General features: G+C 43.7%; 1 protein-coding gene across 3 annotated transcripts in view; it reads right to left on the bottom strand.

Moving 5' to 3' along the window:
• Positions 1–18,922, bottom strand: part of LOC126236842 (uncharacterized) — a 138,020-nt gene extending 119,098 nt beyond the window's left edge. The window contains exon 1 of one of the 3 annotated variants that reach the window (XM_049946446.1): positions 18,869–18,922. In XM_049946446.1, the coding sequence (XP_049802403.1) occupies positions 18,869–18,904 (36 nt within the window). In that variant the 5' untranslated portion in view covers positions 18,905–18,922. The other 2 variants (XM_049946447.1, XM_049946448.1) reach the window with 2 other exon arrangements.
• Between the last annotated feature and the right edge of the window lie 1,600 nt (positions 18,923–20,522).

Below are 20,522 nucleotides of genomic sequence, written 5' to 3'. Positions count from 1 at the left end.
AGATCCGCGCTTGAACACTGGGGAAAATACAACGCCATTTATCAGCAGTCCGTGCTTGCCACAGGACACAGACCGAAACGCAACCGTTTGTGTTGTGGTGTTAACGGCAAGCTGCGTATGGGACGGTAATTCCGTAGTGCAGCTGCTGCAAGTCTCCCATAAATGGTGCGGGGTGACCCAGAGTGTTGCAGAGACTCCATTACTTGTCTAGGGTGGCAGGCGCAGGTGTGAAGGAGTTAAGATGGTGATCCTCCCTTGTGGTGATCACACGTGGCCGACTAGAATCTTGACGACGAGTATGCCTGCTGTGGCCGGCCGGAGTGGCCGAGCGGTTCTAGGCGCTACTGTCTGGAACCGCGCGACCACTACGGTCGCAGGTTCGAATCCTGCCTCGGGCATGGATGCGTGTGAAGTCCTTAGGTTAGTTAGGTTTACGTAGTTCTAAGTTCTAGGGGACTGATGACATCAGAAGTTAAGTCCCATAGTGCTCAGAGCCATTTGAACCATTTTTATGCCTGCTGTCACATTCCCATGCAGTCCAACATTGGACCACTGTCACATACCACAAAACCGGATACTGCACGATTCGACCAGGCGATCAGTGGAGATCCCTAAATGAGGCCCGTTTTAAAACACTGTCAGGTTCTGATGACACCTTCTCGCACGAGTTCACTGCATCTCTGTATCCTTCGCACTCGTGATTCAACATCTGACTCTATTAGCATCCCTCATATACTGTACTAGACCTGCTAACGACACTAAACATGCACAGTAGCAGTGCACTCTGGTGGCTGTTCGACCTGTCGCAAAGAATTGAAACTCCAATGATTTACGTACCCGCCGCTGGTGTGTACATTGAACTGTTGGAGGCCTCTTGTGCGTTTCCAGTGGCGTAAGTCGAGCCGTCTGCAATGCTCGTAGCTTTTCTCGGTATCAGATGAGGTATATTACATGTCATGCATATTCATCATCATAAGTCGTTGTGCTCATTGCTGAGTGTCGTGATCCCATGAACCGAGCGTCTCCATCCTGGATGGTTGGCAGCTTAGTGCCTACTGAAGAGGTAGACCGAAGATCTTCAGGATTTGATCTATCCATCTGCTCGCTGCTCTTCCTCTTGGTCTCGTGCCCTCGATCTTTCCTTGAAAGATTATTTTCTCTAGATTTTCTCCACCTCTTGTCACAATATGGCCAAAGAATTGGGGAAGTTTTTCGGTGACTCGAAAAGAAAGGCGTTTGGAGATATGGAGTTTTTCAATAATGGACACATTTGTTCTTCTTTCGGTCCATTTTATGCGTAGCGTCCTACGCCAGCACCAAAGCTCAAACGTCTCAATGCGCTGTTTGTCTCTGGACTTGAGTGTCCACGTTTTGCAATCATAAAAGAAGGCAGAAAACACTACCCGGATCTCTGTGCTATTTGTTATTGCTCTGCTCTGCCAGATCTTCATAGCAAATCGCCCTAACGTGATCCGTCTTCATATCTCAACTTCCCGTGCTGCAGATGGTTGCCCAAGATAGATGAAGGAATGCACGATTTCCAGTTCCTTTAATCGACCTGTGAGCTGGATCTGTTCTTTTCGATCAATTATCATGAGTTCGCACTTGCTAAGGTTGATGTCTAATCCATATGCTAGACTAATGTCCTTTATTCTTGTTAGTAGCTCAGCGAGTTCATATTCGCTGTTCGCTAAAAGCACATTGTCATCAGCAAAACGAAGGTTGTTGATAATTCTCCCACCAATTGAGATGCCGTTGGTCCAGCCATCAAGAGTTTTCCTAATGACATGCTCCGCATAGATGTTGTACAGTTGTGGGGATAGGACACAACCCTGTCTCACAACTTTTGATACTCTGAAGGAATCAGACGTGCCAGCACCAATTGGCAACCCTCGGCGGCTAGAGGACTCCTACGTGGCGGTGTGTATCGTAAGTTTGTCGGTGCGTAAGAGACCCTCAGAAAACCAAAGCACAAATTCGAGGGCTTCGTCCACACATGCAGCACCCTCTCCATCAGCACAATGCCAGACTGCACACGAGTGCTGCGACGACAATCCCAACAGTCCGACATCTACAACAACCACTGTCGTCGATCATCCTCCAACAGTCCTGACGTGGCGTCATCTGATTTTCATCTATTTCCAAAACTCAAAGAACACGTCCAAAGGCGTAAGTAGAGACGAGGTTGTGGCTCCGCCAACAAATTGGAACATTCAGCAATGAAGGTATCAACGAACAGGTCTCTCGCTGGGAGAAATGTGTTGGTGGCCAGGTTGACTACATTGAGAAATAAATATGGAGAAATGAAGTATAAACGTTTAGAATGTTAATAAATTTTGTTTTGTTTACAAAGCTTTAGGACCGTCCATATAAAAAATTCAGGAGCACGCCCTCGAAAATCATACTGATACAAGATGAGCTATGCAGTGCTTGATGCACTGACAGAATAATAAGGAACTTTTCCTTATAGTGGGCCACTGTGCACTAGGGAAACGCCGACAAAGTGAAATGAATCAGTTGAGAATACAACTGATTATATATATATATATATATATATATATATATATATATATATATATATATATATATATATATATATAAAGGGACGTCAAACCAGGGCAAGTTGAAGAAACTTGAAATCTCACCCTAGAGTGGGATTTACAGTTATTATGCACTTTAATGAATGACACGAATCTTAATGAGATTAACAGAGAGCAAACTTCTGTATAGTTAAAGTTAGACTATAAAACCATGTTAACGCATTGGGAACTAAAAAAGAAAGAAAGAAAAAAGAAAAACTGTGGAAGACTGTATGGAGTGTAAAACATCAGCTTATCTGTACACCTCGTGTAATTGAGGACAGTGTTACAACAAGAAGCCAGTAATACAATCAAAACAAGGAAGACAAGTTTCGTGGCAAAATAAGCAAGTAATGAGCTTCGCAGAATATGGGTCGCGACCACAAATGCGCGCTACTTACAGCCAAAGAGCCGTGCGGGGTAGCCGTGCGTTCTAGGGCGTCTTGTCACGGTTCGCCGGCCGCGGTGGTCTAGCGGTTCTGGCGCTGCAGTCCGGAACCGCGGGACTGCTACGGTCGCAGGTTCGAATCCTGCCTCGGGCATGGGTGTGTGTGATGTCCTTAGGTTAGTTAGGTTTAAGTAGTTCTAAGTTCTAGGGGACTTATGACCTAAGATGTTGAGTCCCATAGTGCTCAGAGCCATTTGAACCATTTTTTTTGTCACGGTCCGCGGGGCTACCCCCATCGGAGGTTCGAGTCCTCCCTCGGGCATGGGTGTGTGTTGTCCATAGTGTAAGTTCATTTAAGTTAGATTCAGGAGTGTGTAAGCTTAGAGACCGATGACCTAAGCAGTTTGGTTCCCATAAGATCTTACCACAAATTTACAATTTTTTGTGCCAACGAACACCAAACAGCGTCCCCACGGTGGCCCGGAGCAGAGTGATCGGAATCAAAGATCTTGGTCTCCAACTCTCTGCTCTCAACATCTATGTGGAGGAGATGCTGTTACCAATGTGACGGCGAGAATTGTTGCTCTGTCCAAGAAAAAGCAGGAGAAAGCACATACAGCCTCACTCCTTTTGCGTACAAGACGGACATTTTTCACTTAAAGTTGGAACTCGATCATAACAGTGCCTTCATGATTGTTCAGACTTATGCGCCAAGAATTCTATACAGAGCGACGCCTGAACCAAATCTTTAGAACGTATGCAACTGATTCTCCCCTGCTGTCGAAATGGTGCCGAGGCGTCCGTCCTTTGAAGCCGTACAGAAAAGAAGAAATGACGCTCTCAGTTATTCTCCGCGGGCCTTAGGGCCACCATGGTATACACTGCCCCCATGAGGTGCTGGCTCCAGCCCGGCTTTCAGCAGACACAGTCTGGGTCGTTGCCAGGGTTCCACAAGCTACCTGCTATCCGCAAAGTCAGCCCCGCTTGAGCTAATGAGATTCAGCGAGAGTCTATCTGCCGACAAGTGAGGCTTATGGGGGCAAACTACCCACCGTGGTGGGCCCAGGGCGGATTTATCAGACATTCTGCTCCAGTTTACTACATAACTGAGAACAGCCGCAGAAAATAAATGGATAGCACACAGCGATATGTGACAGTGTACGAAGATACACTGACATCTGTCCACCTGGGTGCATAACTTTTTTGTCAGGCAGTGTATTTGTATCCCTTCTTAAGAAAGAGGCAACTCCTGTTTTGACTTCACTTTTCAGTGTTGTTCGTGCCTATTGAATAGCTCCACGAATTACAATATGAAGTCCTTATTGCCTGTTGTCATAGCAAAACGGAAGAAAGCTACACTGGAACACCCAATAGCTATACAAATAGCAGCTAGCCACCAGACGTACTGTCTCAAATTACGAGGGACCTGTGGTCCATCGGTGCAATTGGCGCAAACACGTGCTATCTGTTGTCATGTCGCACGACCTGGCTGCTGGTTCCTACATTCCGAAACTAGTGTGTTGGACCCTTAAAACGAATACAACCATCACTGTAGGACAGATTCAAGAATGAATGGCCAGAAAGCACTACATTTTACATCCCAGCGCACCAGCGATGCAGGTCACGTGCCCATCGCAGTCTGAGGCATTTATGGTTTTTGGTCATTGGAAGGTGACGCAATGCCATGAATGCAACTCCAGCGAGTAGCAAACTGAATTAGCTGTTAATCAAGGCACACCCGCATCACCACAACTACCTGAAGGTAGTCATGTCCTCAGCTGTTGCAATGCTTCAACGTTGAGCCAACACTGGGCCAAGTGTATTGACTGTTACTGCCTTGTGGATCATTCTTGGCCTTAACTGATACCAAGGTGGGATGGTGCACCGTTGTCTTGGAAACACATCCTGTGGCACACGAAAAGTAGTGCAGTCTCTGACAGCTGTCACAGAATTTCTCAAACAGACACGAGGCTACGTGCTCCATTCTCAAGCGTTGGCAGCAAATGGCGTGCTGTTAGTTGATGCAATGCAGGATGTAACAAAAGGGTACCTACAAACTTCAAGTGGTTGTACAGACTGTCTTAAAGAACAAATTAAGGATACGAACCTAGAGCGACTGAGTTACACTAACCAGCGCCTGCCAATAGGCAACCACTTCGGCAGCAATCTTGAGTTAGCACGATGACGGACTGCAGGCAGTGTTGCTGTGACAGGTGTGGGCGAGGTCGACGCCACCTAGCTTCAGCTGCGACAAGTTCCGTTCGTCGTTTGTGACTCGTCAGCGTAAAGGCTCATGTTTCTTGCTGAAGTGGTGGCCTAGTGGAAGCTGTTAGCTCCTATAATTTCGACGCTCTGTAGCTCCGTTGGATGACGTTTCCGAGCATGGGTTCCTGCCCTCACGTTGTCCCTCAAGATTCCCTCTACAACCCCTGGAAGTTTGTTGTGACACGATATGGGAAACGGCCTATTTAATTGTCATTGTTCCTAATAACGAATGAAAACAATGTAAATATATATCCGGCGTAGAACTGTTCTTGGTTTAGGTTGCTTACGGCGAAATTCACGTGTCATTATGCCCGGCGGGGTCAGGGATTTTCTCTGCCTCGTGATGGCTGGGTGTTGTGTGATGTCCTTAGGTTAGTTAGGTTTAAGTAGTTCTAAGTTCTAGGGGACTGATGACCATAGATGTTAAGTCCCATAGTGCTCAGAGCCATTTGAACCATTTTTTGTCATTATGTTCACGAAATAGTAAAAAAAAATATATAAAGCACTTTTTTGACATATAAATATGTAGACAGTGTAGGGCGCACACGCTGAATAGTTTTTGCCACATGGAAGACTGTATACAAAGATGGCGATATCGTAGATAATGCAGTGCCAAACAATTTATGTCCCGAATACAAGTAGTCATAAGTGCAACATTGAATTCTGACGTCAGTAACCTAAATCAAAAACAATTCTACCTTGGAGATTTGTTTGCATTGTTGTCATTCGTTATTAGGTACAGATAAAGGTAAAAAGGCCTTTTCTCGCATCTTTTTTTTCCCTATAAGACACCACCATACCAAGGAACCTTTGCAAGGGAGAAAAAGCAGCCAACAACTGACGTAAACAACAACAAATGAAGATGAGTCCGTCGGTTCCAAACGGGTAAAAGCGCTATTTTTGTAAATAAATAGCCTTCTTGAAAGTTTTTTGCAAGAATCAACTTGTGTTTTGTACACAGCGACGGTCTCAAAATCTCAGTTTTCGACAAAATAGGGTGACAGAAGTTCGTTAATGTAGATCTGAGTTGTGGACTTTGGTAATGCTCTGTTGTTCGGTTTGTTATAAGTTTATATTTAAAGCGATACATTTCTCACAATTAGGTTGACGCATGTTGTGCAAACACGGCGTTTTTAGAAACTGACCAACAAAATAAAAGAATGTCTCAGATCGGCTGAGGACAGCTGGGATCCACTCATAACGTTGAGAATAAAGCATGCCGTTTACCTGTGAGACAGATGGAGAAGTCGAGCGTGGCGGAGCATGCTCTGTGATAGCGACCACATACCAAAATTCTCCGACACGCAGGTTCACCCTGCTACCACCTCCGTTTGTCAGCGAAGTTACAGACATTCACAATGATGACAATAGTTTTAACAACAAACAAGAAAACGTCTGGATAAACGAATCCAGGAACCCCGCGCCGCCAACGGTCGTTGCAGGTATAGCAAGGGGAAAACCACAACAGTAATGACCAGGGGAAATTTGACGCGGCACGTACCTACACATAGTCTACGACAGCAAGCTCGACTCCAGTTCACCACCAGCAATGGAGGGTGAAGCTTTGACAATGCCAGCCACTCGTGGTGGCGAAACATCAGAGAAATCGTTAAACAAACGTCGTCCGAAAAACCTGAGACGGAAGCCAACAGGGTATACCCCAAGTGGACACGAGAACCTCAACAGTTTTCTCTGCACGTTCGTTCGGCTTTCTGGACACGAATATAGCTGCGCCATGTGCAAATAGATGTCTGCAAGTTCCTATAACGTTGTGTTTCACAAATCATGCCTCGCACTCGCTGCCCATTAAAGATCTGATACTGCCTGAAGCTTCGGTTTCCCGTAATTTGATTCTCTTCTCAGTTCAGTATCCTTTACCTTTGGGAATGTACTACTCTGGCACTATCAAGCTTCTTCATCTTTATGGAAAAATAACATTTTCGTCTTAGTGTAATTAAAAAGCGTGATTGACATAAAATTTTTGTAGCAGTTATTAATGGGTCAATTACAAAATATTCCACACATAATAACCGATAATAACTGAAACACACTGGTGCTTCTCAATATGACGTGAAGGCGGTCGATGTCAACTGAAGCAGGTTTTTTATGATAAATATTTTGTTTTTGTACCAGTAAACAAATATTTCAAAAAAATTACTTTCTTTACCAGGTCTCTGGGATAAAATTTATTTTTATTCTCTGTTTTCTGCCTGTGAGTTTAAACACATACTCAAAGCAGAAACAACTGTTGAAACTGATAAACTGTTACTCTCGCCTCTTGTTTGATGCTGTGTCACACTGGTTCCCACAACGCATCTCCTACGAACATTGTGAGAACATATTCCATCACAATACACAGACGCAGCTGTTTTTGTGAGACATCAATTTTACATGTGTTTAAGGGTCGTGCGATTGAGACAAAAATGAAGATTTTTCCCAGAATTCGATCACACATATGTGAGGCGTCAATCAGTTTTCCCAGCTTGATGCTGTGACATCCCTTCAGTGTCAAAATCTAGGGCCCCTCGGCTTTCAGTAGGGGACACTCACACGAAACCATGGTCTAGGGGACAGCCGGCACGGTAGCTTAGCGTGTTCGGTCAGAGGGTTAGCAACCCTCTGTAATAAAAAACTGAGAAAAAGGATCAACGAAGAATCTCGTAAACGGGTATCATCGGACGTCCGCCCTGAACAAATTTAACGAACAACATAGGCCAAAATGAGATAAAAATGGTAAAGTCTTTGATCAGTATTAATAACCACATCAGTCCCGGGTTCGAAACCCGCCACCCCTTACATTTTGATTAATAATTAACATTGGTGGCCGAAGACTTGCGACATAACAAGTCACCCTCATTTTGCCAACGGCCTTGTCAAAGAGGGCGGAGGAGCGGACTCTCTTGTCCTTGGGGTGGGAAACTGCCCCTAGAGGCGGAAGAATCAGTACTGACCAACGGTATGAGGATGCAGAAGGCAATGGAAACCACTGCATTAAAGAAACAGCGCGTATCCACAGGACATGTGGCCTGTGATTGAAAAAGTGTCATGATGATCTCTCCATTGGCAAAAGAATAGTCCCCCATTTGAATCTCCGGAAGGGGACTGCCAAGGGGGAGGTGACCCAGAGAAAAAGACTGAATAACCAACGAAGGGATAACGTTCTACGAATCGGGGTGTGGAATGTCAGAAGACTGAACGTGGTAGGGAAGAGAAATGCAAAGGCTCAATCTACACTACTGGCCATTAAAATTGCTACACCAAGAAGAAATGCAGATGATAAACAGGTATTCATTGGACAAATATATTATACTACAACTGACATGTGATCACATTTTCACGCAATTTGGGTACATAGAAACTGAGAAATCAGTACCCAGAGCAACCACCTCTGGTCGTAATAACGGCCTTGATACGCCTGGGCATTGAGTCAAACAGAGCTTGGACGGCGTGTACAGGTACAGATGCCCATGCAGCTTCAACACGATACCACAGTTCATCAAGAGTAGTGACTTGCGTATTGTGAAGAGCCAGTTGCTCGGCCGCCACTGACCAGACGTTTTCAATTGCTGATAGATCTGGAGAATGTGCTGGCCAGGGCAGCAGTCGAACATTTTCTGTATCCGGAAAGGCCCCAACGGGACCTGCAACATGCGGTCACGCATTATCCTGCTGAAATGTTCGCAGAGATCGAATGAAGGGTAGAGCCACGGGTCGTAACACATCTGAAATGTAACGTCCACCGTTCAAAGTGCCGTCAATACGAACAAGAGGTGACCGAGACTTGTAACCAATGGCACCCCATACCATCACACCGGGTGATACGCCGGTATGGCGATGACGAACACACGCTTCCAATGTGCGTTCACCGCGATGTCGTCAAACACGGATGCGACCATCATGATGCTGTAAACAGAACCTGGATTCATCCGAAAAAATGACGTTTTGCTACTCGTGCACCCATGTTCATCGTTGAGTACACCATCGCAAGCGCTCCTGTCTGTGATGCAGCGTCAAGGGTAACCGCAGCCATGGTCTCCGAGCTGATAGTCCATGCTGCTGCAAACGTCATCGAACTGTTCGTGCAGATGGTTGTTGTCTTGCAAACGTCCCCATCTGTTGACTCAGGGATCGAGACGTGGCTGCACGATCCGTTACAGCCATGTGGATAAGATGCCTGTCATCTTGACTGCTAGTGATACGAGGCCGTTGGGATCCAGCGCGGCGTTCCGTATTACCCTCCTGAACCCACCGATTCCATATTCTGCTAACAGTCATTGGATCTCGAACAACGCGAGCAGCAGTGTCGCGATACGATAAACCGCAATCGCGATAGGCTACCATCCGACCTTTATCAAAGTCGGAAACGTGATGGTACGCATTTCTCCTCCTTACACGTGGCATCACGACAACGTTTCACCAGGCAACGCCGCTCAATTGCAGTTTGTGTATGAGAAATCGGTTGGAAACTTGCCTCATGTCAGCACGTTGTAGTTGTCGCCACCGGCGCCAACCTTTTGTGAATGCTCTGAAATGCTAATCATTTGCATATCACAGCATCTTCTTCCTGTGTAGATATGGTAGGGGTCAGTGAAGTGAAGTGTAAATAAGACAATGATTTCTGGTCCAATGAGTATAGGGTAATATCAACAGCAGCAGAAAATGGTATAACGGGAGTGGGATTCGTCATGAATAGGAAGGTGGGGCAGAGAATATCTTACTGTGAACAGTTCAGTGATAGGGTTGTTCTCTTCAGATTCGACAGCAAATTGGCACCGACAACAATAATTGAGGCACACACGCCGACGTCGCAAGCTGAAGAGGTAGAGAAAGTGTATAAGGATACTCAAAGGGTAATACAGCATGTAAAGGGAGAACACAATCTAATAGTTTTGGGGGACGGTAATATAGTTGTAGGGGAAGAAGCAAAAAAAAAAGAGAAGGCTACAGGAAAATGCGGGCTTGGGCACGGAATGAGACAGGAGAAAGACTAATTGAGTTCTGTAATAAATTTCAGCAAGTAATAGCGAATACTCCGTTTCAGAATCACAAGAGGAGGAGGTACAGTTGGAAAAGACAGACTGATGGACTACATCGTAATCAGGCAGAGATTCCAAAATCAGATACTGAATTATAAAGCGTACTCAGGAGCAGATATAGATAGACTCAGATCACAATGTAGTAATAATGAAGAGCAGGCTGAAGTTTAAGAGATTAGTCAGGAAAAATCGGTACGCAAAGAAGTGGGTTATGGAGGTACTAAAGAAGGACGAGATACGCTTGAAGTTCTCTAAGGCTATAGACACGGCAATGAGTAATAGTTCAGTAGGCGTCTGAAGAGGAATCGACATGTCTAAAAAGAACAATTACAGAAGTTGGAAAGGATAACAAATGTCTAAAGAAGATAACTGCGAAAACGTCTTGGATAACTGAAGAAATACTTCAGTTGAACGATGGAAGAAGGACGTACAAAAATGTTCAGGGACATTCAGGAACACAAAAATACAAGTCCTGTGGAATGAAGAAATTAGGAAGTGCAGGGTAGCTAACACGAAATGGCTGCATGAAAAATGTGAGGAAATCTAAAAAGAAATGATTGCCGGAAGGACTGAATCAGCATAGGCTTATAGGAACACAAAACAACCTTCGGTGAAATTAAAAGCAGGGGTGGTAACATTAAGAGTGCAACGGGAATTCCACTGTTAAGTGCAGAGGGGAGAGGTCTCTATGAGGCGGAGATATGTCTAATGTGATAGAAGAAGAAACAGCAGTCGATTTAGAAGAGATAGGGGATCCAGTATTAGAATCAGAATTTAAAAGAGCTTTGGAGGACTTAAGATCAAATAAGGCAGAAGGGATAGATAACATTCCATCACAATTCTTAAAATTATTGGTGGAAGTGGCAACAAAACGATGGTGTGTAGAATGTATGATCTGGCGACATACCATCTGACTTTCGGAAAAATATCATCCACATAGTTCAGAAGACTGCAAGGGCTTAAAAGTGCGAGAATTATCGCACAATCAGCTCATGTATCCAAGTTTCCTAGAAGAATAATATACAGAAGAATGGAAAAGAAAATTGAGGGTGTGTTAGATGACGATCAGTTTGGATTTAGAAGAGGTAAAGGCACCACAGAAGCAGTTCTGACGCTGCGGTTGATAATGGAAGCAAGACTGAAGAAAAATAAGGACGCTTTCAGAGGATTTGTCGACCTGGAAAAAGCTTTTGACAATGTAAAATGGTACAAGATGTTCGAAATTCTGAGAAAAGTAGAAATAAGCTATAGAAGGAGACGGATAATATACAATATGTACAAGAGCCGAGAAGGAATAATAAGAGTGGACCACCAAGAACGTTCTCGGATTAGAAAGGGTGTAAGACAGAGATGTAGTCCTTCACCAGTAATTTTCAATCTGTACATCGAAGAAGCAATGATGGAAATAAAGGAAAGATTCGGGAGTGGAATTAAAATTCAAGGCTATGAAATAGCTATCCTGGGTGAAAGTGAAGAAGAATTATAGGATCTGCTGAATGGAATGAACAGTCTAAAGCGTACAGAATATGGATTGAGAGTAAATCGAAGAAAGATGAAAGTAATGAGAAGTTGCAGAAATGAGAACAGCGAGAAGCTTCACATCAGTATTGATGGTCACGAAGTAGATGAAGTTCAGGAATTCTGCTGTCTAGCAGAAAAATAACCATTGACTTAGAACTACTTGAACCTAACTAACCTAAGGACATCACACATATCCATGCCCGAGGCAGGATTCGAACCTGCAACCGAAGCGGTCACGAGGTTCCAGACTGAAGCGCCTAGAACCGCACAGCCACACCGGCCGGCTAGCAAGGAGGACATCAAAGGCAGACTAGCACTGGCAAAAAGGGCATTCCTGGCCAAGAGAAGTCCACTAATATCAAACACAGGCCTGGGTTTGTAGAAGTAATTTCTGAGAATGTACGTTTGGAGCACAGGATTGTATGGATGTTATGGGTCAGGCTAACCAAAGACTGCGTTTTAATGGCAGGACACAAAATGTAACAGATCTACTAAAGAGACTGCCTACACTACGCTTGTCCATCCTCTTTTAGAATACTGCTGCGTGGTGTGGGATCTTACCAGATAGGCCGGCCGAAGTGGCCGTGCGGTTAAAGGCGCTGCAGTCTGGAACCGCAGGACCGCTACGGTCGCAGGTTCGAATCCTGCCTCGGGCATGGATGTTTGTGATGTCCTTAGGTTAGTTAGGTTTAACTAGTTCTAAGTTCTAGGGGACTAATGACCTCAGCAGTTGAGTCCCATAGTGCTCAGAGCCATTTGAACCATTTACCAGATAGGACTGACGGAGCATATCGAGAAAGTTTAAAGAATAGCAGCACGTTTTGTATTATCGCGAAATAGGGGAGAGAGTGTCACTGAAATGACATCATGGGCATAATTAAAACTAAGGCGTTTTTCGTTACGGCGGAATCTTCTCACGAAATTTCAATCGACAACTTTCTCCTTCGAATGCGAAAATATTTTGTTGTCGCCAACTTACATAGGGAGAAATGATCACCATAATAAAACAAGGGAAACTTGCACCAGAAGGTAAAGGTGTTCGTTTTTTCCGTGCGCTGTACGAGATTGGAATAATAGAGACTTATTGTGAAGGTGGTTCGATGAATCCTCTGCCAGACACTTAAATGTGATTTGCAGAGTGTCCACGTAGATGTAGATGTGAAACATGGACTGTGGGAAAACCAGAACAGAAGAGAATCGAAGCGTTTGAGGTGTGGTGCTACAGACGAATGTTGGAAATTAGGTGGACTGATAAGGAATGAGGAGTTTCTGCGCAGGGAGAAGGGACAGGATCATAGGACATCTCTTAATACATCATGGAATGACTGGCATGGTACTAGAGGGAGCTGTAGAGAGCAAAAACTGTGGAGGGAGACAGAAATTGGAATACATCCAGCAGGTGCTACTCTGAGATGAAGATGTTGGCACAGGAGAGGAATTCGTGGCGGGCCCCATCAAACCAGCCAGAAGAATGATGACGAAAAAAAAGAAAAGAAAAAAAAAAGAAACAGACCCGAAACGCACCGTCGAGACGAGACAGATAAAAAACTACATTTGTTGAAAGGGCAACAGTGGAGGCGTTGTCGGAAAGCGGCAAGCGCTGACTCGTTTGAACTTTATTCTCCACGCTATCTGAGCTCATGTTGACGGAACACCAGACTGTCCTAAGCGAGATAGAGTGTACCGTGGCACCAGACTGCCGTTGTCGTCAGGCAAGGGAATAACAAGCTGCCTACTGATTATGGTCAATCTAGTCATTCGCTTACTTATGTATCATCATTTAGTGCCACCTCCAAACAGCCAGCGTCTTCTACGCTACCATGACGATTCCCGTCTTTGATGAAAATGTGAACTTTCTGAAACTTGTTAACTTCCTGTTAACATGTATGCCGCGTCAGTTCAGGGTAAAAATCTCGAGCTTTCGACGGTTGCCTCCATCGTCATGGAGGCGGTACATGGAAGCGACCTCTCGACGCAGAGGACAAGCAGAGACATTCGTCGCAGTGTTTACGCTACTACGGAAGCGATGATTTTTATGACGTCATAAAATCGAAATATAGGAAAGCATGGGTGATATTCAGTATGTACTAGAACCAAGAGTGAACAATAAGAATGGAACACGAATATAGAAGTATTTAACCCTTTTATCCAAGGAGTAATGAAGGGAAAAACAGAGAGCTCCAGAAATGGGATTAAAATTCAGGATTAAAGAATATCAGTGACAACTTCAGCTTGTGACGTAGCTATCATCTATGAAAGCTGGATTTGCAGTATCTGTTCGAAACGATTAACGATCTACTGAGCACAGAATATCGATTACGAGTAAAGTTTTGAACATAGTTAGCGACCGTTTACAAAGTAAAATTAAAGCAATAACACCTCTCGATCGCATAAAAGAAGTCTTCTGACGTAGGTTTCCTCACTACTATGAGTGCCTTCATCAGAAGTAAAACACTAAAACTGGCCTATAAAGTAATTACAAAATTATAGGAAAAAATTATTTTAAGTACTGACTACGAATACAAAAATGAAACAGTTCTTACATGTCTCGTATGAAACTAAGTAACAAGTGATAAAGCTTTAGTCACAAAATTTTTGAAATAGAAAACCTAGAAAGCAAGCCACTATGGGTTTGTCGAGGTGCAGTAACATCAAACTGAGGCGCCCGCGTTAGCAATTGCGGGCAGGTGAACATTACACCAAGACTGCTGTCTAGTAGCCGCAAACACAAATAGGCTATTTAACATTCAAAATATAGACGAATATTATGATGAACTTTATTTAGTACATAAAGTAAAAGGCAATATTTTATCTGACAGCAGTAGACATGGTAACATTTTGTCTACAAAATAGCTTACAAGTACAGTTTAAACGTTGAAAACGCCAGTATAGAAATATAAAGGGAGCTGAATAGCTCAGCGAGCAGTAAATTGGTATAGTATGTGATGTAATTAATATAAACCATAAAAAATTATGAGTCGACTAAGATGGAAAAAATATTTCGGTAACTGCACGAGGGAATCCGAAATCAAACATCAAGTGACGGCTTTATACCACTGAAGAAGCTTTCATTACGTAATTGTAGCTGCTCGTAAAGAATGATGCCGTCATTTCGAGAAAGAAGTTTAAAAATTTCTCATTTCTCGAGAACATCTAACCTAAGGCCTCTCTTCTCGGTGTGGAAAATGCTGATATCGTGAACAACTTTAGGCGCGTGACCTGCAGTCAGAAGGTGGTCGGCAAGAGACGAATTTTGGGTGCTAGTGCCATTTTTTCTTAAAAGATGTTCTTTGTATCTGATTGTAGACGCACGTCCTGTTTGTCCTATGTAGTAAGAAGAGCAAGTGTCGCAAAAAATCTTATAGACACCAGAGTTTTTCAAAGGGGAACAGGTCGATTTTAAATTATGAATAAATTTTTTTTTTCAAACTATTATTGGTTGAAGAATGAAGCGTTGATTCTGATAGGAGATGGGCCCCAAGAAAGAAATAGAAAAACACTTCTTCTTTAAGTTGGGCACAATGATAGAGGTGCCGAGTGTAATAACTTTTTAAACAGTTTTCTTTTTAAGGATGACGTCCACTATGGCAGGTTCGTATTTGTTATTAACTGCTATCGTTTTGATCAAATTAATTTCTTCCTGGAATTTTTCTTTCGAGAGTGGAATAGAAGTACCTCTGTTTATAGCAGAGTGAAAGAATGCGTTTTTATGAGATTGTGGGTGCATGGAAGACGCAGGTACGATCTGATCGGTATATGTTTCTTCGAAAAACGTTAAATGAGATTTTATTTTCTTCTACTGTTAGCGTTAAGTCAAGAAAGTTCAATTGACGTGACTCGTTTTCAAGTTCACTGGTGAGGGATATTTTCTCGTGAAGTTCATTAAAGAGATTGAAATTACGGTCAATGCCATCAACAGGTCCTTTGCAGATGACTTAAATATCATCGACATATCTGAAATAGGAGAGAATGCCCAGCGCTGTAGCTGAGAAACAGTTGAACTTTTCTTTTAGAAAGTTAATGAAAATTTCAGCAAGATTACCAGCTAACGGATTTCCCACAGCGAGACCGTCGGATTGCTGATACAGTTCTTCATTAAATTCAAAGTAGTTGTTTTTGACTACGACTGTGATTAGATTTATAAAGTCAGTGATTTGTTCATCTGAAAGTTATGAGTAAACTAATGAAGGGGCAGTAGAAATGAGATTAGCGATAAACTTAGCAGCAAAATTAAGGGTGATGTAGTGGACGAAGAGAAACGAAGTCTACTAGTGACAAAAATATTTGAGAAAGAAATTTCTCGGAGTGCACAGTATTGTGCGGAAGTGTATGTGTACTGTGATATGCAGAACTGCAAGTGAGGAAATTGTGCCAGGCCTCATCAAATCAGCAAGAAGACTGACTCATTACCGATAAAGAAAGTACAAAGGGAAAAGGCTAGCAACGGGATTAAAATCGAAACCTATCCGCAGTGTATCATTGAATGGGGGCCTACGGAACTGTTGAACAAATCAGCCCGTCGGATGGGAATTATAGCCTCGGCAGCTCTCTTCGTGTTATTCGAGAGGAGTAGACTGTGTTCCATCATAGAGTATCACCTTCTGTCACCTCTTCCATCATTATCATCATCATCATTATCATCCGCATCACCGTCATCATGAACAGTAAGAACAACCATTACGACACTCCCTCCAACACTCCTTAATACGCGTTCATCATAGTCATCTGCACTAAACAGTCATACTTAATACACAAAACTCATTCTTCGGAAACGAAAGGTGCCCAACGGATGTGACTAAAAAAAGCGTCTCCGGTATGCGGCCGAACCCCTACACTAGCTAAAAATGTGTAACGACGTTCACATTTTAGTAAGCCTAGTTTGCGGCAGTCTGTTTGAACGTAAAACGTTACTGGTAGAATACCACTTACACATTCGACAAGGAACGCGTGCTAAATCCGCTCCTCAGAGATTAAGTCATCGTCAGTTGTGATTACGCACTACAGTGGGTCACGGCAAGGCGTGACGATTACTGGAAGAGGAGAAGGCCAGGGAAGGGGGGGGGGGCTAAACTGATTGTCGACCGTCGGCGAATCAGCGTTATTTGGAAGTTGCTTGAACGCATAAGGAGAAGGGCAGCACTGGAAGACTCTTGAAGACAGACGTAAAGTATCCTCAGAAAGTCTATCAACAAAGTTTCAAGAACCGGCTTTAAATGATAACTCTAAGAATATACTAGAACTCCTTACACATCGCTCACATAGGGAACGTGAGGATAACGTCAGAATAATTACTGCACGAGCAGATGCCTTCAAACAATGATTCTTACCGCGCTCCATACGTGAATGGAACAGGAAGGAACCCTAATAACCGGTACAACGGGCCGTACCCTCTGATATGCACCTCACGGTGGTTTGCAGAGTACAGATGTAGATGTAGAAGTCAAAATTCAGACAAAAGTAATTCAGTGGTACGTGTTACTCAAAGAATGCAACTTTCGGCGATGTGCGCATTGGCCAACGCGACAAGGTGCTTTAATACCACTTTTAACTAATCTCAGCGTAATAGATTGCAGAAACTGCCGAAAGTCGGTCTTCGTAGCTAGTGAGTCTGTTGGGCGCGGAAGACGAAGATAACACTATAGTTGACATTGAGAGTAATGTTGATGGGCACTTTTTCAATCTGAGAGAAGTTGGATTTATGGTAGTGTGCGATCACTTAAGCTTTCGGAGTTTCAGCTCGTTTTGTAAACAGACAAACAGTAACTCAAAATAGTTGCTAAAAGCAACACTATCGCCACCTCTCCTGTCCTCTGAGTATCAGTAAATAAATATTCTGTAAATACATCTCGGATTGGCATTTAGCGTTTGACTCGAGTGGGTTATTTACAATGAGTAATATTACTATAAAACTGACGAACTTTAGTTAAATATGTAACTATGTACGTCAGGGTGCTCCAAAGCCCGTATTTTTGGTACATTTTAACTAAGTATATTTCTGGAATATGTCGTGACATAAATTGAATCGATTCATAATTCAATAATAATCTTTAGCCCTAGAACAGCGAAGGGGAGAAAATGTTCCACTCTTACTAAGCCATCGTAAATTTTACTACTCCATACTTTATTGAAAGGAAATCGTGATTTACAGTTTATATATTGAATTAGTTGCAGTTATAAAGTCTCCAGTGGTTCGTCACCTACAGAATAAATACAAAATGCCCTGTTTTACACTCTATACTGAAAACACCAGATCGCGGGGAACCGCTAGTTGGCACCAACTGCAGTCGTAAATTTTACAACGGTTTAGTAATCCAGGGCTTAGGAGGGAAGGCCGTTCTAGTTTCCTACAAAACTTGATGCTTATTTAACTGGCACGTCCTTTTAGTAGTAATTAACTATCTTTATCTTCCTCAGGAAATACAGTCGATTGGTTTACAGGTATATGTTGCCAATATAGTGGACCATGTACGCGAACGATTTTACAAAGGACCCTTACTACACAGGGTGAACAAGAAAACAAGTTTAGAGCACGGTAGGGGGCGTCGAATAGAGCAAACTTTTCCATAAATCTGTCGTTGTGGAGCTACGGTGCGAAAGAATGTCCATTAAACTAACTTGCCCCAGCTAATATCAGTTAGGCTAAAGAGCGCAGTTGCTAATTGAATTAGCCGAAGATAATGGATTCATCTGAAAAGGCAAAGCTAGGCAAGCCCCTGTAGTTCACTGGTTAGGTTAAACACGAATTTTCCATGACGTTCAGTCAGCTGCGCTAACGGAGTACCGTAATGTCACCAACCTTTTAAGATAATAAACTGTAACGCTGTGCAAGGCACACCCTACAGTTCGCTTACCGGACAGACTCCCACGCGCTCGTCACTGATTGGCTGTCGTTTCACGTCCGCAGCCCCACACCGGTTTATTTCATACTTGTGCTTATCTGGAAAACTTTGCCCGATTGGGCGCTCCACTCGCTGCTCTAGCCTTATCGCCAGGTTCCTTTTGTCCAGCCCGCAGTACCAGCTGCTGCCGCCTTAGCGTAGGTCCCAGAACGGTGCCCTGGGGCGGTAGTAGACACGCACCTGCAACTGGAGTTCTTCTGCGACGGCGGTCGCCATGGCGCAGTCTACACTGAAGGCGACTCACTGGCCGCACTTATCTGGCCGGCGCGACCTCTGGACCCTGCCCCCAGCCCCTCCCAGCTGACACCTCACAACGCTCCATCAATGAAACACTTGCCAAGCACCACAGTGGCTCAGCTGCAGCTGACGACAGCCCACAGGGATGATGGCCACCACTGGTGGCTAAACTGTAGCTTAGTTACGGTTTGCCGCGCGGCCGGTGATGTCATACTGAATAATGCTAACACAAATAGCGTTGTGGTTCAAAATGGTGTATACTCTTGTTGCTGTTGTGGTCTTCAGTCCTGAGACTGGTTTGATGCAGCTCTCCATGCTACTCTATCCTGTGCAAGCCGCTTCATCTCCCAGTACCTACTGCAGCCTACATCCTTCTGAATCTGCTTATTGTATTCATCTCTTTGTCTCCCTCTACGATTTTTACCATCCACGCTGCCCTCCAATACTAAATTGGTGATCCCTTGATGCCTCAGAACAAATCCTACCAACCGATCCCATCTTCTAGTCAAGATGTGCCACAAACTCCTCTTCTCCCCAATTCTATTCAATACCTCCTCATTAGTTATGTGATCTACCCATCTAATCTTCAGCATTCTTTTGTAGCATCACATTTCGGAAGCTTCTATTCTCTTCTTGTCTAAACTATTTATCGTCCATGTTTCACTTCCATACATGGCTACACTCCATACAAATACTTTCAGAAACGACTTCCTGACACTTAAATCAATACTCGATGTTAACAAACTTCTTTTTTTCAGAAACGCTTTCCTTGCCATTGCCAGCCTACATTTTATATCCTCTCTACTTCGACCATCATCAGTTATTTTGCTCCCCAAATAGCAAAACTCCTTTACTACTTTAAGTGTCTCATTTCCCAATCTAATTCCTGCAGCATCACCTGACTTAATTCGACTGCATTCCATTATCCTCGTTTTGCTTTTGTTGATGTTCATCTTATATCTTCCTTTCAAGGCACTGTCAATTCCATTCAACTGCTCTTCCAAGTCCTTTGCTGTCTCTGACAGAATTACAATGTCATCGGCGAACCTCAAAGTTTTTATTTCTTCTCCACGGATTTTAATACCTACTCCGAACTTTTCTTTCGTTTCCTTTACTGCTTGCTCAATATACAGATTGAATAGCATCGGGGAGAGGCTACAACCCTGTCTCACTCCCTTCCCAACCACTGCTTCCCTTTCATGTCTCTCGACTCTTATAACTGCCATTTGCTTTCTGCACAAATTGTAAATAGCCTTTCGATCCCTGTATTTTACCCCTGCCACCTTCAGAATTTGAAAGAGAGTATTCCAGTCAACATTGTCAAAAGCTTTCTCTAAGTCTACAAATGCTAGAAAAATAGGTTTGCCTTTCCTTAATCTAGCTTTTAAGATAAGTCGTAGGGTCAGTATTGCCTCATGTGTTCTTGTATAGGGGCATATTGTCTTATGAGTAAGTGGCAGACAAAAATGGTTGAAATGGCTGTGAACACTATGGGACTTAACTTCTGAGGTCTTCAGTCCCCTACAACTTAGAACTACTTAAGAGGGGTAGGACGTCAAACGGGCCGTCTTGGAGCAGGAGAGACACCACAGGACAT

The sequence above is a fragment of the Schistocerca nitens genome, chromosome 2 (genome assembly GCF_023898315.1).
Source record: "Schistocerca nitens isolate TAMUIC-IGC-003100 chromosome 2, iqSchNite1.1, whole genome shotgun sequence".
Taxonomy (NCBI): Eukaryota; Metazoa; Arthropoda; class Insecta; order Orthoptera; family Acrididae; genus Schistocerca; species Schistocerca nitens.
This window is presented reverse-complemented; position numbering and strand designations above follow the sequence as displayed.